We start from the raw sequence: 18897 nt of genomic DNA, 5'->3' as shown, positions 1-18897 counted from the left end.
CATTTGCTACCTGTTTTTAACTCGCAATTGTCGGGCACTTGCCAACTGTTTTTCCAGTAATCGTTTGGTCTTTCTTCTCCAAAATATCCTCTTCTATTTTTGTCAAGTTACATTCAGGCTGATTCAACAATGGGAGAACCACGATTAAATGGAAAAAAATTATTATTCTTATGTCCTTATCAACTGTTTGTCTTACTCTAAGATAATAAACGTTAGGCCTATCACATCTACCAAAGTTAACTTTACGCTGATTTTTTTTTTCCTTGGCCATTACTCTCTTCTGCTCTTGTCTGTCTGTTTGTCATTACCCTCCCATACTATTTATATGGTTATTACTAAATTGTCTATTTACTATATTCTCTAAATCAAAATGTTACAAACAAAACTTCCAACAATCGTATGTTTGTAACACCATTATGCTAAAAATTAAACAAACATAATATATTCATGCACAAAATAACTAGATAATAATATCTACACTAAATAATCTTTTATAACACATAAAATGAAAGAATCACAAGGGTTTTTTTATTGTTTCATTATGCCACTATTATTAGCATTATTTAAAAGTAGCATTTTAACGTTATTACACATAAAATATGTAATTCACTTCAAAGTTTGTTTATAGCTCAAACTTTAGAAATCAAATAAATGTTCTTCAGTAAAACTGTATAATATTTATTTTTTGAAAATGCATTCTATCTTCCAAGTAAGCATTACATTCTTTACCAAATTACTAACGTTTTAATTATTTACTTGAATAATAAATTGCCTATTTTAACTATTCCTCTTTGGACCATTATTTGTTAATATTAGTGCATAATTTTTGTATCATAAAATATTTTATAAAAAACTACCAATTGTTCATTGATTACAAATAAATGGTATTGTAATAGCTACACTTCTCAATACATGTGTTAAGTCAATACCTTCTTTTTATATCTTTATAAAAATTTATTACTTATTGTTTCAAATTTTCTTATTCTAATCTTACATTTGCATTTGGTGCTTACACAAAGTCACATCATAAACACCATAATCACAAAGATATGAAAATTAACCAGTGACAATTTTCAAAAGTAAAATATACTTAATAGTTATCAAACAAAATATTTCTAAACCTATAGATTACTATGACATACAATTAACTATTATTGAAATAACCATCATTTAATAAACTTCAAAAAATAAATGATTTTATCCCAACATATTAAACATTCTATGTCTAAGTCAATAAATCACAAGTCAAATAGCAGCTGGACACATTCTATGTTTAAGTCAATAAACCATAAGTCAAACAGCAGCTGGATACACTATATTAACATGACTACTATAAGAAATATCATAATATGCACTGACAAAACAGTTTCATTCCTGTTAAACTTCATACTATCATATTCTGTTTTATCACATGTATCATGTATTTTATGTAGATAACATTCTCGTGCACTGATAATGGAAGAACTAATTCTCGTTAAATCCCAGTTGAATAGGGCTGCACAGTTAAGAATCAGCAATGCCAAAGAGCAAAGAAAAAATTGCTAATCACAAGCTATTATTCAATTAAGTTATATTATCCAATTGTAGATAACATAGTCATAGAATTACACTAACCAATTATTATTGGATCTTGTGAATTAATTGATCATATTAGTCTATATTTGTTGGATTTTGCAAGAAAACTAAATAAGGATAGAAGATAGCAACACTATCCATGACAAACAGTTGTCAATACAAAATATAAGATTTGACCAACACTCTTATATAATATCCATGGCTAAGAGTGATTTCTATTTTGTTTTTTTCAATAATAAATTATTAACCATGAAATCTTAGGTCCATGGTCTGGCACACTACCTGCCAGGTTCAACTCAATCTATTAAAGTTGTTACAAAATATAATTTCTAGAAAATTAATCAAACATATCCTGCCCTTGTATATATCAAATAATCATAACGAAAATAAATTGCAAGAAATGTTTTACAATATCTGTTAAAAGGAATTTCATTAGACAATCATTATCAAAAAAATATATTTTTTTTAACAACACAACATCTAAGTTATGTAGAGGATAAAAATCAGTCATCTTCATATATTATTGGTATAAACCTACTTATTAGATCTTTAAGTTATCATTACTTTATAATCTGTTGGTTATCAGGTAAAGTCACAGAAAAGGAGAACCTAAGTCACTTTTAAGATCTTTTCATTTGTTTCTCAATGGGACAACAGCAAAATAAGGGATTCAATTCCCTTCAACAGACATAGCACATAGCTGTACATGGCCTCATTATTAAAAAATAAACACAAGAAATATTTTGGTTTAATAAGATTAATTATGAAAAACGAATGAGATAAATACATTTTGTATTCAATCTCATTCACTTAACTATAATTTATAATTACAAATATTTTTAACTTTCAGTAATACAGTTACACTAACACGAAAGTTCCAAAAGTTAAAAAGTATTAAAATGTGATCACTATTTCTAATTATATTTACAAATACCGAAATCAGAATAAAATGATAAACCGAATAATCTTAAAATATTTAGTACACATCTCTCCCATTAATCCCCATTTCTATAGTGTAATCTGTTTCTTCTATTAAGTGTAGATTAAATATTCATTTCCATAAATTTGTTAATCTTAGAAAAAGCTTGTCACACACTATTAATTAAAATTGACTTTAATTAAAATTTTGAAATAAATTTTTACTGAATAGTAATTTTCATCTAGTGGGAATTAACAAAATTAATTTTATGAACCTTACCTACAATTCCAAAAGTTATGCTTCACCATAAAACATTATACAAATTCAGACATATTTGTAGAAGCTCAAAGCATTTTTCTTCAATTATGAACCTTTCATTTCTTGTAGAAAATATTTTGTACAATAGAAAGAGAGTATTAGTATAAGAAAAATATACAGAAATTTTAAAATTAATGGTATGAGAGAAAAAACAACCTATTTCTCAACTCAATTCCAGTTCTGCATTACTTCCAGATTCCATAAATAGGAACAACTGTAAACTCCATAATAATATAATTTTAATGTTAAAGTTTTCACTTACACTTTTATAGAGTAACAGTTTAAATGACTGTCTGCATGATCTAAATAATGTCCATATAACAATCAGCTGTGGAACGTTTTCTAATTATATATAAAACTTTGAATGTTTCTAAATGCAGAACAAAATAAATCAAACATCTTTAACATGTGCATTATAAATTTAAGATATTAAAAATAATTCAGTACAAAGGTTTGTAAGTTATGCTTATTATATAGTTCAACAAATTAAGAGAGCAAGAATACAGTAAGCATGAACAAAAACTCACTGGTGTGAAAATAATGCAAGTAGTACTAACACTAACTGAAGTACACAAACGGTGTGTGATAATGAATACTGCTCATCTTTCAGTGGTGAGTAGTTCACACATTACAGATAAATCCATACATAAATTTTGTAAATGGGCTTCTTTAACATCTGTAGAAGAATTTACAGTAAATGCTAAAGTTGCTCATTAGAATCTGTCAGTTTTTGTTTCTTTTTCAGGGTTCTAATGTTAACAGACTGTGTTAGTCACTACTAAGCTGAGACCGAGTTAACTCCAGCAGTGCACATGCTGCAATATTCTGCTACACACAAAACTGTCACTGCAGAATTTAATGTGGCCCCAGAGTAGTGGAAAGATTTTGAAAATATTGGTAATGCACTGAATCATATTTTAGGTGACGAGGTTAGAACTATACATGTGCCACAATCCAAAGACAGAACTGCTACTTGGTGAACTTAACATTACAGAAGTGTCAGAGTAATGTTTATAGCCCTCAAACTGACCTTCACTGAGCAACCTGCACCCATGTATCTAACTAAACTGTTCATAACAGATTTCATGAATGTTGATTAAAAGCCAGATGATGCACTCAAGGCCCAGTTTTCACCACACAGCACTGTTCTGTAAATTGTGTTTACATCACAACTGGTAGCTTTATCAAACAAGATTTGTATCCCCTTTACAAACAAACTTTAGTTTCATCTTTTCAATTGTGGTAAATAAGTTTGCGTGTATTGTAGCTCTAGAGTAAATGCAGCTGGCAATAGTGCGAATTTCATAATTAAAAATTGCAATGATCTAATTTTGATGAGTAAAGTTCCTTATCTGCAAACCTGTATTAAGATGACATCCTACACCCTGTTGTAGGATTTCTTTGCAGGTGCCATAAGAGACAATTTCACACTAGTAGAGGATAATGCCAGATCCTACACTGTCAGGTAATCCACTGATTACTTAGAGCAGCTCAGGATTGATGTGATGGAGTGACAAGCAAAATAACCAGACTTCAAACATGAATGGGCCAAACAGTATACACACTGACTGCCAAGTAATTCCCTTGCCAAGATTGGGAATCTTCAGCAAACCTTGAGAGACGAATGGAATATTGTGTCTCGAGGCTACATGAAAAGCACTGTCAAAGGTATGCCAGCATACTGTCAGTAATGTATAGAAGATAAAGGAGGGTAATTATGAACACTAGTTTTTGAATTCCTCACATTTTCATGTTGTATACCGAACTTATAATTAATATTGTGGTACTTTCCGTTCATTTTATTTAAGTCATGCTCGAACTGAGTTTGCCATGCAACTATTTTGTCTAGGCTGATTAAAGGACTGGGAGAACAAAATTGAGTTTGGTTTGTTCTCATGTGCAATGCTACTGATGTAAAAAGTAGGACTAGGCCTACCATGGTTACAGTCTGTTTACATAAAGCCTGGGACTTACTGAAGTGTGTGAATCTATGTTCATATTAGAATATTAAAGTCACCATGGAAAAGTGTGTGTATTCAGTGATAAGTTGCTGTGTTTGATAAGGATGTACTTTAAGTAGGTAATGAAAAAAATAAGTTATAAGTTAGTAAGACCTTCTTGAGTGATCTACCTACCACATTCAGTATCTTGATTTTAGTTCCCAATAGATAAGTATGTGAAGAAGAGCTACCTGGCAAAACACTAATAATTCCAGACAATCAAGGCTAGATTGCAGGGATCCATTCAATGTAGTGGACACTGAAATGGATGAAAGGGTCCTTTTTTTTTTCTCTCTTACAACATATTACATACCTTTCTTCCAAGTGGATAATTTTTATATTTTCTCATTCTAATGTTTCTTCTAAAGCATTTTCAACAAAACTGAACACATTTATGGTTTTCAAAGAGGGTGTATTCTTCATGTTTCTTTAAGTTATTACTTGATGAAATATTATTTCCATGTGTTTTTTGATGTGATTTTAAATAAATATTTTTAGTAAAGAACTTTCCACACACTGCACAACTGTAAGGTTTCTCCCCAGTGTGTGTTCTTTGATGTTTTTTTAAGTTTGAATTTTTTCCAAAATGTTTTTCACAAATTGCACAACTGTAAGGTTTCTCCCCAGTATGTATTCTTTGATGATATTTTAATGTACTGTTTGTAACAAAGCATTTCCCACATAATGCACAACTGTAAGGTTTCTCCCCAGTGTGAGTTCTTAAATGACTTTTTAAATCACCCTTTGATGCAAATTGTTTTCCACAAATTTCACAACTGAATGGTTTCTCCCCAGTGTGTGTTATGTGATGTCTTTTTAATGCTGAGGTTCTAGAAAACTGTTTTTCACAAATTTCACAACAGTAAGGTTTTTCTCCAGTGTGGATTCTTTGATGTATTTTTAAATTTGAGTTTCTTACAAAATGTTTTTCACAAATTTTACAGTTGTAAGTTTTCTCTTCAGTGTGTTTCTTTTCATGTTTTTTCAAGGCAGAGTTTGATCCATACTGACTTTTGCAAATTGTACAACTGTAAGGTATCTCCCCAGTGTGTGTATTTAGATGACTTCTTAATGAATCCTTTGATATAAAATGTCTTTCACACACTGCACAACAATAAGGTTTCTCCCCAGAATGTATCCTTCTGTGATTTTTAAGGTTTGTACTTCCAGCAAATTGTTTACCACACACTGCACAACTGTAAGGTTTCTCTCCAGTGTGTGTTCTAAGATGTATTTTTAAATTTGAGTTTCTTACAAATTGTTTATCACACACTAAACAACTGTAGGGTTTCTCCCCTGTGTGTATTGTTTCATGTATTTTTAAAATACTTCTTGTTACAAATTTTTTTTCACAAACTGTACAGCTGTATGGTTTCTTCCCAGTATGTGATCTATGATGTACTTTTAAGTCACTATTTGTTCTAAATTGTTTTCCACATACTGAACAACTGTAAGGTTTCTCTCCAGTATGTATTCTTTGATGTTCTTTTAAATCACTCTTTCGCCTAAATTGTTTTCCACAAACTGTACAACTGTATGGTTTTTCTCCAGTATGTATTGCTTGATGTTGTTTTAATTCACCTTTTCTTCTAAACTGTTTTCCACAAATTATACAAGTGTATGGTTTCTCCCCAGTGTGTATTGTTTGATGTGATTTTAAGGTATATCTTGACACAAAATGTTTTCTACAAATTCCACAACTGTAAATTTTCCTCTCACTGTGATTTCTGTGATGTTGTTCAGAAGGACTATTGCTCTTAAAATGTTTTGCTAAAAGTGCACAATGATAAGGTTTCTCTCCAGATTCTATCCTCTCTTTTTGTGTTAGATTTTCCAATGTTCTAAATTCCTTTCTACTGGTTACATAACTGTACGTTTTACTATTACACTGAGGTATATTCAATTTGTTTAGGTTATTTCCATTTAAATTTGTTTCTCCACATATAACACTATTTGATTTTGAGGAGTTCACAACTTCTGTAAAGAAATCTTGTTTTATAACATGATAACTAGGACACTGACTTTCACAGCAGGTCTTCACATCTGAAATAGATATAAATGATGGTTGATGATAATTGAGATCTTTGATGAACTTCTAGATATATATTTAATGTTCTCATACGATAAATAACAATGTGAAAATATTAAAGCTAAAAACTGATTATGACACACTTTGCATACATTCACACTGAATAGAAACCTTTATACCTGAATCAGAAAAGAATTAGAAACAAACTGTTGGTAACAATCCATTTTCAAGAGGAGGTTTTTAGTAGATAAAGTAAGTTCATCTGTAGAAATATGACAAAATACAGTGATAAAAGCAATGGAATTTTAACTAGTATCTTTAAATCTTAACTTTTAAAAATTTTCCGATATGAAGTGGTTGATTATTATCAAATCTTCTAATGATCTGTTTGCTTAAATATACGAATTAATATTATGTTCAATGTTCTATGTGCAAGTTAAAAATTAATATAAATGCTCACGTTTAGACAATACTAAAATTTTATAAACATACTACTTTTCTTTTTATCAAGTAGAGATATAATCCCTCTGATTAAAAGCTTTGTGATTACTATCTTTCACAAAATGCAAATCCTATATTCTACAAGGATAGCAGTATTCCATATGTCACATTTATATAAATAAATGATAAAAATATACTCTTTGTATGTGTTGAAACTAATTCACAAAATGGGTTTTAACCATCAGTCAGAGAGTTTATACATGGAAAACCATGATGATAGAGACTGGTCAATTGTAGTTTCTTTTTGTTTCATTTTACACAAACAATTACTTTCCTCTTTATTCAAATAAGCTTTTTTTTGGATTTTATCATTTCAAAACCCGTCACACAAAAATTACTGAAAGTTCTATATACAATTTATAAATTACTATCAACAGATGCTCAGGTGTAGCAATACTAAAATATTTATCAATATACTACTTTTCTTTACATCAAGTTGAGGAACAATCCTCTCATTAAAAGTTATTTGATTACTATCTTTGACACAGTTCAAATAAATTACAGAAATATACTCTCTGTTTATGTTGAATTTAATGGTTCCAGCCATTAGTCAGGATATTTATACATGATGAACCATGAGGCAAGACTAGTGATTATAGTTTCTTTCTGTTTCATTTTAGATAGCAATTACTTTCCTCCCTATTCATATTAAATGTTTTGTTGCCATTTGATCACTTCTAAACTTGTCACAAAAAAAAAAAAAATTTTAGATAGCAATTACTTTCCTAATTGGTAACTGAAAAACAACATAAAATTTGTACAAGTAGACTTCAACTTAATTTCGTCTCATTTGGTTTAATAAAGTTCAAGAATTATTGAGAGTTAATATATTTTTTGGGCCATTATTAATGCACTTAGACATTTTGATGTTTGTACTTACCAGATGTACTATCTAACACAGATGCAATTTCTTCTTGAAATTCAGTTTTCATTTTCACATTTGTGTAATTATAACTTGAACTATCCAGATCATTATCATTGCTGTCACTGAACTTTGAAATAACATCACCTTCTAACACATGATCAGGCTGTTCTGCTTTCACTTGGACATGGATGTTCTGAAATCAAACAACATGCTTCTAATGTCTATAAAATAAATGGATGGTGTTATAATTATGTGAAGTCAGCAAAGGTAATGAGCTTAAAATGTGATAAAATAATAATTAAACCTAATTCTTTAAACTCAAGAGGGGAATCAACATCATGTAGCCAAAACAACCCGCAGGAAACAGTGTGTTATTAACAGGAATGACAGTTTAGGTATTTACCACCTTCTACAGTTTGGACTGTGGTAATATACACTACACATTCATTCAGTGGATGTGCTTTACTGTACATCCAATTTCAAAACAATTCATTCAATAAAACGTGAGATATAGCAATTCAAATTTTGATTCAATTTCTTTTTTCTTTCCTTATTAAAAGTATGCAAACTACTTGGTAGAAAAACATATTTACCTTCAATAGATTTATTTCAAACACGATATACTAACAGATGTTTACAATTTACAATTAGATGTCAAATTTGGTTTAAATATAAGCCACATTTGAAAAGTTATTTAAAAAACTCATTAAATTTTGACTAAAACATTCCTGTGAGTTATCAGTTTGTGGTTTTTATAACAGCTTCACCTAAAAGTAAAGAACTGTTTCTAAGTTTTTAGTCAGTCAGAATAAAGACACCTGATTTAGATCTAAAGAAACTATAGTGTAAAACCATGTGCAAGTACACAAGTATTCTTTTGACCATGTAAACTAGATTAATAGTTTCTAGCTTAGGTTTTCTAAAACACCTGATTTTGATCTAAAGAAACTATAGTGTAAAACCATGCGCAAATACAAAAGTATTCCTTGGTCCATGCAAACAAGATTAACAGTTTCTACCTTAGGTTTTCTAAAGAATAATACAGGTGAACCATTACTATTCTCTTCCAAATTTAGCAGATTTTTGCTAAATTTATCCTTATTAAAGAGCATCATGTTATATTAGCACATAGAAATAGCATAGATAATGTTGTATTATAATACAAAACTGTTAATCTAGTTTCAATGGCATTGCAAAAAATGAAGTTACTAACATTATTTTAAAGAGGAAAAGTTACCATCATGTATTTTAAAGAATCTGATTGGTTCTGTAAAGTATGGGTCTGTACTGAATAACAGATTTGCAATCCTAAAGCTAATACAGGTTACTATCAAATTTCACTTACTTGTCGTAGTTTGTTAGAGTGTATTAACAAAATGTCATGTTGTCTCTTCAAACACACCTAAGGTGTGAAATAAAAATGCAGCTGAAGAGGAACCAAGTTAGTAATTTAACTCTCACAACAAGAGCTCAGTCAATCTGACAAACCACATGATCTCTTTGTTCTGGTTCAAGGGTTTTAGAGATTTGATACTATTATATTTTAATGCAGAAGGTATATCTTCACAAAATATGACAGTCCTTCAATAAATGTAATAAGTATTTTACAAACACAAAGTCTCACTTTCTAGTGAAGTATTCTAAATAATAATAATAGAAATAAAATGTATATATGTTGAATGTTTGTTTTAAACTATGTATGGAAAGTGATTTTTATGATAAGATAAAAATGCTTTTCTTTATCTAGTATTTCATTTGTACAATCTCTAAAAATATTTAATTGCATTTGAAATGTTTATTTAAAGTAAAACTTCATTATTTATCTACCCTAAATCTATAAAGGTTGGACAACTTTACTCACCTCATAACCATGAAAACACAGAAAACATAATAAATTGCCCTTTATCTACCCTAAATCTATAAAGGTTGGACAACTTTACTCACCTCATAACCATGAAAACACAGAAAACATAACAAATTGCCCTTTATCTACCCTAAATCTATAAAGGTTGGACAACTTTACTCACCTCATAACCATGAAAAAACAGAAAACATAACAAATTGCCCTTTATCTACTCTAAATCTATAAAGGTTGGACAACTTTACTCACCTCATAACCATGAAAACACAGAAAACATAACAAATTGCCCTTTATCTACCCTAGATCTATAAAGGTTGGACAACTTTACTCACCTCATAACCATGAAAACACAGAAAACATAACAAATTGCCCTTTATCTACCCTAAATCTATTAAGGTTGGACAACTTTACTCACCTCATAACCATGAAAACACAGAAAACATAACAAATTGCCCTTTATCTACCCTAAATCTATAAAGGTTGGACAACTTTACTCACCTCATAACCATGAAAACACAGAAAACATAACAAATTGCCCTTTTTTTTCTATACTGATTTCATATTGTGACATCAAACTACATTTAATAAGTAGATTTAAACTCCTAACAGTATACATCTATTTATAATTACATTTTATTGTTTTATTGCCTTTTGAACCACATCCAATTATTAGTCTTGCTATTTATAAGTTGCAGAACATTACGCTATCTAATTAGCTTAATCACAAGTCACTCATGTGTAGGCCGTTATAAGACATTTTATAATATTACTTATTTTACCTAATATTTCCTTAACTTCTTATTGTGATGAAATTTTACCCTAACATTTTATACTAATGGTAGAAGTACACTGAACTTTTATTTAATTAAATAATGCACCAAAGAACACGAGAACAATAACCTGCAAGAAGCAGACAATTTCATCTAATTATCACAATTCTATTTACATGTAACAAGGCCATAACAAATTTGTCCAAGCTAGTTATCTTTCTCATAGGAATGAAGCTTCTCTGAAAAAAAATGACAATTCCATTTTCAGAACAAAAGTAATATTATATATCAACTAATAGGTGAAAACCTTGGCTTTTAATGATTATAGATAATATAGAATCAACCATAAAAGAAGACTATTAAATCCTGATTTTCTATTTAATAGCTCTGTAGCTAAACAAAATTGAAGACTAAAAAAATTATGGTTTGTTTGCATAATTACAATTTTATAGCGAGTAATTTCATACTTATTGCAAGAGTGGTTTAATAACATTTTTAATATAAGACAATAAAACCTCATGACAGATGCATTAAAATATAAGATAATAGGGTTAAAGGGATAAAATCACAACTGGCAACCAAACTTGAACCCACACTTATAACATTAGTGAATTAGCTGTGCCATATATTTTGTTTTACCCACGCATCATGCCCAAAGTTGAACCAATCTGGCCACCAATTTTGATTTCATCCTTTTTTGTTTGCACATTTTAGGGTATAATTCCCACTGCTTAAAGAATCCATGTAAATGGTTTTAGAAGAAGAAAGCATGAAACTGTTTTCTGTAGTCTATTCAGACAAAATGTTGGGGAAATTTGAAGTTATACATTATGGACTTCATGTACCTGAGATGGCCATACAGATAGAAATCAATACAAATGGGTCAGTGATCATGCAATCGATAGTAATAAATGTTCTGTATTATGCCAGTCCTCCATATAATGTCATAAGCATAATTAAGAACAAAAAAGATCATACCAAGATGCTTCCGTGCAAGGAAGGCCTGTCTCATTGAAGTTTAAAGCTAAATCATATGGTAGATAATGAAATGCTATCTGTGGAAATCACACGCAGTGTTAACCATAAAAGAGGAGCATTTACCATACCAGCATAGATGATAATACTATGGTGAATATCTTGAAGTTTTAAAAAATGAAACTAATAGCTACCTTGACAACAGTCACTTACTACTCCCCTCAAGTTGTTAACAGACAAGAGGTTAACAGATGACTAAAGCTCTGAAAGATGAAAAACCTATCAACACGTTCCAGAGCTATCATTTGGGAAAGAAGTGGAGCAAATGGAGGGAGTAATGGCAGTAAAAGAAAGATATGTACACAAGCAACAGCAAACAAAAAAGATATTATCATCCAAGAGTTTACACTTGACCCAGACATCAGTATCTGAATCATGTCATTCAGGATTGTGTTCGTTAAAATTTTCCAGAACTAATAAGGAAGATGGCAAAGTTTGTTTGATCATAATACTCACCTGGTGATAGGCAGTACAATTTGATTTAATAAAAATGTAGTATATTTGTATCATTAGTATGAATGAAAATCTTAGATTTCATTGACAGAGAAAAACAAGACACAAGTACGTATGATGTTCCTTGTTTTACGTGTATACTGTTTACTTAATATTTTAAAAGCAACTAAAATTGGGTCATTCAAGATGGTAACTTGAGATGAACATCCTCCATATGCTTAATAACTTACAAGATGGGATTATTCATTGAACATAGTTCAAAGGTCATTAAAACAACAGAATTAAATAAGATACTTACATGCTTTAAAGTACTTAGGATAAACAATATGCAGTCAGTCTAGAGTGAAATAAAGGAAGTCTAAATTTATTTCATACATTTTTATGGTAATGACAAAGTCACTTAAACTTGAACAAGCCCTTATACAGTTACAGTAGAAAAAATAAGAAATGAAATATAGTATTTTGATAATAATAATTATAATAATAAAGACTAATTTATTTAAGAAAAAGTATTTTTAAATTTCATATGAAGATCACTTTCCACTAAAAGCAGTAAACACTTACTCCTCTTATTCCATTTAAATAGAAACATATTGACAATTTTTTTATGACAAATACTTAATTAAAAACATTTTCTTTTTTTCTAGAAAATTCTTGTGATATTTTATGAATATACACCAAAAATATAACTTACAGAAAAAAGTCACTGGAATCCATCAAGCCTCACAAGAAAGTAAAGACAAAAAACTGATCAACCCACTAGAACTAAAACTATTTGGGCAGATATGCAACAAGTTGAGCCCTAGGTGAAGTAAGTATAATACTGAACAATAGAAAATTTAGAAACAAAAACATACGCTGTAAGAATCACCCATCTGCCCCAACAAAAGTACACAATATAATTAAAAAGAATGTTTGCTTCAACAGCAACAAAGCTCACATGTATAGAAGTGACTTTCCTAACAAATTTGTTCAACTTTCACATACCTCATGCAGCAGAAGGAAGAAATGAGTAACCAAACTATTTCATTCCAAGACATAGTGATCAAGACACTAGATGTAGTGCCTGCAGAGTTCTATGGAACTGAACTGTTTTTAAAAAGTGGTGGTAAATCATCACTCTAGTGCACTAGATGGAATAAACAAGGAATGTAGGATGGAACATCACAACCTTACAACAGATCCTTTTATAGAAGAAGCTCTGCTGTATTACTATATAATGAAGTCAGACTGATCATCACGATGTAAGGACTGAATTGATGTGGTGGTGTTCCGGATCTAATTTAATACAACATGCTAAATCACTACAAGTACCAGGGCTGATTCAACACAGGATAATAGAAATTTATACTCAGAAGAAGAATCTAGTATTTTATATTATTTTCTACACAGACAATGAGATTTGCTTAAGTAATTAATATAAAGGTTACAGAATGTTCTATGGAAGCATTAACAATTAAATATTTGTGACCTGACAATATCAGTGTTGCAAAAAGATCTGTAAGCAATTTATTTGTAACAGTGTAACAAACCAGTAGTGAATTTTCTCAGCTTGTAACTACAATCATGTAATGAAGAATTAGGCTCAAGAGAATGTCCAAAAAGACACATTACAACTATATATTCTCTTCAATAACACAACTGTCAGTGTTTTAACGTACAAGTTACCTCCACTGTATCTTCATCTCCATCATAGACATCTTCGGTTTCCTCTTTTATCACATCAAACTTAAAATTGGTATGTGGAGATCTTTCTTCAAAGTGATGGGTTTTTCCTGTAGCTAGAAATACAAACAATACAGATTTCTCTATAATAAGCCACAATGTAATGTGTGCATCAATAAATAATCAAAATCTAAACATTATAATTAACAATATGGCCTCTTATATAATTTTTTACATAATATACTGGTCCACAGAAGATTATCAAATTTTAGTAAAGAGTAGATTCTTAAAATACACTCTGGATTATCATGCACATAGTTGTTGTCACAAAAATTAGAGGAAAGGCAGCTAGTCATCACCACCCACTGTGAACTCTTGGGTTACTCTTACCAGTGAATAGTGGGATTGACCATCACATTATAACACCTCCATGGCTGAAAGGGCAAGCATGTTTGCTGAAATAGAAACCTGCAACCCTCAGATTACAAGTCAAGCACCATAACCACCTGGCCATGCCTAGCTGGAGTTGAATTACATGCAATCCATAACTGATAAGTAAAACAACCACCTAAGTCAACAGACCCACATTAAAAAGTAAAAGAGTTAGATGGTTTTCAGAATGTAAGCTTGTTTCAATGGAAACATTTAATAAGAAAGTAAAAGAATGTAAAATGTACATACTATCCTTTCCAAATCAGAATTATGAAAAAACCACAGAAGTGCAGATGTGACATCTTAAACATCTCAAATTTATTGGAGAATAAGCCACTATCTATCCAACTCCAAGGGTTATTCAGTAAATATGGAGAGGGTGTGCATTTTTCTTACAGCAAAGCCACATTGGGCTATCTGCTAAGCCCACCGAGGGAATTGAACCCCTGATTTTAAATGTTGTAAATCAGTAGACTTACTGCTGTACTAGCGGGGGCCTTTGGAGAGGAAAGAAATATAATGATGAGAAAATATAGTAACTTTTCTTGGAATTTATGACAAAGAAAGGTGGATAAAGATGTGGGAACATCCATAGACAAGGCCCAGAACTGCATGACAAAGGATGGATGTGCAAAAAAACAAAAGTGCCCAAAATATCAACTAATCCACATATACTGCCCTTGAGTAAAGAAAAACAACAGACCAAGGAAGTAATTCCAATTCACTGAGATCTAAGTCATAAACCTCTTCTTCAAAACAGTAAAACTCAAGGCCATAGAACCAACAGATTGTTGTACAGTGGTGAGAATCATAACAGAAGTTATAATAATTAAACACTCTGAAAATCTTGAGTTGGTGAATAAAATATTCCATAAAAAACAACAAAATTTGAAAAAATTACAATAGCATCTATAACTGAGTTAATTTTAAGTTAATCAATTAAAAATGAAACAAAAACAATGAAAAGCTAAACACTTCTGCATGCTAGAAATCTAAATTCCAAAGTGAAAACTGAGCTCTACAGGACACAGGAAACCAGCTGCACCTGGAACTTTATCACACTCGTATAGGTGGAAAATGTTTGCATGTTTATTTGCATGCTATAGTACAACTTTACCATGTGTAAACAAGTAAGGGTAGTGGTGACAAAAAACAGTGTTTCCTAGGAAGAAGCAATGAATAAGAATAGTTATTATGTCAGACAGGCAAAGTATTGTATCAAAAATGTGATTTATTAGCTATGATATGATGTCAAATTTATTCATAAAACAAAAAGACAATTTTATTAATTTATGAATGCAGCTCAAGAGAAAGTAGTGATGTGCATTTTGACCTACTGGTGAAACGAGGGTTAAATACTGAACTGACTCCTCGTTAGCAAAAGGCCAAAAATGGATTCTGTAAGTAGAAAACTTGGGATTCAATAACCAAGTGTCAGAAAGGGAAATAACAAACATGAAATATATCTTCTAATGTTACTTAAAGGACAATGACAACAAGCCAGATAATTATTTATTAAATTATATCCATTATCCATGTTATTGTATTTGTTTAAATAGACATTAAGTGTTCCTTATTTAACAGTGATGTATGTAACATATGTTGTAAACCCACAGTCTGACTGAAATACATTTATCAATGAGTGACAAAGAACCATATGTGGGTTTCTTTTGTGAGATAAGGAATACAGTCTCTATTAAAGGAGAAGCTTGCAGTACAGCTAATAATTACTGTATAAAGTGCATAAATGTAAAACTCTTAATAAGTATGATGCCAGCATCAAGAACATTCAAAGCTTAGTCATTTGAGCCTGAAACAGCAACACAGGTGAAATGGTATAATTATGACCGTTCTCAAACCACTAGTACAGAAAAAATGAATAAGGATAGATTAAGAAAAATCTCACAATGATAAAATCACATATGAGCTATTTACTAACAGTACATAGTTGGTTAATCCTTCATCTCAGTTAACACTTGAAAGTTCTCAGCTTAACCTCACTCACAGGTGACACAATAGAATATGATTATGAAAGTGACAATAGATTCAACTTTATCTGAACAAGGACTATCATAACAAGAATGAAACATTTTTAGTGATATACATGTCAAGACTTGAAATAATATCACACAAAAATTATGAAACAATAATTAAAAAATTAAAAATGCTATTAAATTAAAACAAGTAAGTTTAACACTATTTATGTTATGAAGAACACATTTACATTCTAAATATATTTGCTTACCATTCATTGTTGTGAAAGTTTCATGTTCATTTTTCTCCAGTTTCTTATCCACCAAAACATCCTGTTCCTCTTCAGAAAATGGTTCAACCTTCATATTTAATACTCTACAATTATACAGAAGCTTCACTTTATGTCCTCATCAAAACTTGTATCTAGACTACAGAGAAACAGATTAAAATGTTACATCCTTTAAAAGGTAACAAGTTTTAAATAATTACAAATCCCTAAGTTGACATTATTTTGCTACATTTTTACATGAAAAAATTGTCATCAGTTTTATATCTGTATACCAAAATGATGACATAATTTTCACATAAAAGTTTTGAAACAGTAATTCTCATAAGATACCATGACAACTAATGCTAACAGTTCCACACAGTTCAAACTGATATGTAATTACTGGAAGGCAGTTTTTGCTCTTCATACAAATTGTTATTAGTTAGGCATAGTAAAAACTTTTGTTTTATTCACAATGTTTCACCAGGTTTACCTGTTCTTTGAATATCACCTGATGATGTCAGGTAAACCTGGTGAAAAATTGCCAACAAAATAAACAAGTTTTACTCTGCACAACCAAAATAAAATTGCATGAATTTTAAAAACATAGTACATTGTTCTTTCTGATATTTTATTCATGTCTTTAATCTATTGAGTAAATATACCAATATACAAAACTACACTAAGACATGACAATACTAGAACTACTGAAACACTTAAAACATTTAGTGCTTGAACTGTTGATCACTTCTGTCATTCCATAATTCAAAACAGAATAATTACCAAAATACAACATCATAAGCTTTCTAAAAAATTAAGTTAAAATATGTCATGAAGGAAAAACTAAAGATTTTTTTGTGAACTTGATTGTTGATAATTAGTAAGGAAAGCTTGATGGAAATTAACAAAATCCATTATTCCGCACAAACAAAAATCCACTTACTTTATCTACGAAAACAACCTTAAGACTCACTTACAGAGAGAAAAGGCAAACAAATAATAAGCAAGCTCTGCTTGTTGAAACTATACCTTAAAAATCTGTTTTAAATTTCCGTATTTTTATATAAATAACAGATAAAACACTGTAAAAGAAAAGATTTAAAGCTACACTAGTACAGGTCAAAAAACATATCAAAATACAAACACTATCAACGACAGGCCACAACACAGTTATATATTGTTTCATATTACTTACTATATACATATACACAAGTTTTTAAACCTTACAAAATTTTATTTTTAAAAGCAATGAAGTTTTGTATTTGGTGGAATAAATGAATAAATATTTCAATATGGCCACTTGTTTGTTGAAAAATCTCCTACAAAATTACAATGTTCACCATTTAGCTCGATTACATTACAAGCATTTTGAGAATTCCAAGTACATTACGCTAGTATTTTCTATTCTACTGGAATATTATATGATTTTCAGACTCATTGGAACCCGTAAGAATATCTACTATTCCTTAACATTAAGGTTAACATAAAGCTTCTTATTTTGATAACTATCAGTATTAAATTATTTGACATCATACATTCTTTCTTGATTTCACAAGTTACATTCAACAGCAACCAATATCAATACAATATTCAATCAACCTATACTTTATGGCAAGGGTGGGCAACTCCATGGCCACTGGTCTCATGTGGTCAGTAGATAGCACAATTATGGCCAGATCGAGTTTGGGAATAAACTTTTTCGATTATTTACTTTTTACCGCAGCTTCGGTACTCAGCAACTAACTACACTATATATGCAAAAACGGCTCGTTAAACATGACGATGACCGAAGAAGGTCGAAACGTTGTTCTCTCTTCTACATAAAATATTTTCTCAACCCAAACGAGCCGTTTTTACGTATATATTTCTCTAGAAGTAAGTTTTCTCGACATCACTAACTAACTACACTGCCTCACGTCTCTCTACTGCCTCACGCTTCATCACTGACACAGACTCCGCCCATTTTGTAACGTCAATCTGGTTCAGATGTTTGTCATCGAGGGTGCGTTGTTTTGCATGCGCTTGCAAACACATTTTTATTGTGCAATTTCAAGTGTTTACATGTATTTTGTTTTTAATCCCATAATATGGATGAGTGGATAATTCGAAAACGAAAGAATCCAAATGATGATGAACACTCAGAAAATAAAGACAATTTAATTGTTTCTGGCATTATTGTTGAAAAGAGAATGGCGCGTGACTGGGAAAACGTGAAACAAGAATTTAATGAAA

General features: G+C 30.5%; 1 protein-coding gene across 13 annotated transcripts; it reads right to left on the bottom strand.

Moving 5' to 3' along the window:
- Positions 1 to 506: 506 nt before the first annotated feature.
- LOC143235292 (uncharacterized) lies at positions 507 to 18635 on the bottom strand. Of its 13 annotated transcripts, none has more exons than XM_076473300.1 (6): positions 18201 to 18635; positions 16669 to 16825; positions 13995 to 14107; positions 12625 to 12663; positions 8223 to 8400; positions 507 to 6855 (listed from the first exon to the last, which is right to left on the bottom strand). In XM_076473300.1, exons 2-6 carry the CDS (start codon positions 16760 to 16762, stop codon positions 5186 to 5188), a joined length of 2094 nt encoding a protein of 697 aa, XP_076329415.1. In that variant the 5' UTR covers positions 16763 to 16825; positions 18201 to 18635; the 3' UTR covers positions 507 to 5185. The 13 variants fall into 13 exon arrangements, with proteins under 13 accessions (XP_076329415.1, XP_076329413.1, XP_076329416.1 ...); XM_076473298.1 differs by having other exon boundaries at positions 18265 to 18635; XM_076473301.1 differs by having other exon boundaries at positions 16669 to 16820; positions 18265 to 18635.
- Between the last annotated feature and the right edge of the window lie 262 nt (positions 18636 to 18897).

This window comes from Tachypleus tridentatus, chromosome 12, assembly GCF_004210375.1.
Source record: "Tachypleus tridentatus isolate NWPU-2018 chromosome 12, ASM421037v1, whole genome shotgun sequence".
NCBI lineage: Eukaryota > Metazoa > Arthropoda > Merostomata > Xiphosura > Limulidae > Tachypleus > Tachypleus tridentatus.
The sequence above is the reverse complement of the archived record's forward strand: the minus strand, read 5'-3'. Positions and strand labels throughout refer to the sequence as shown.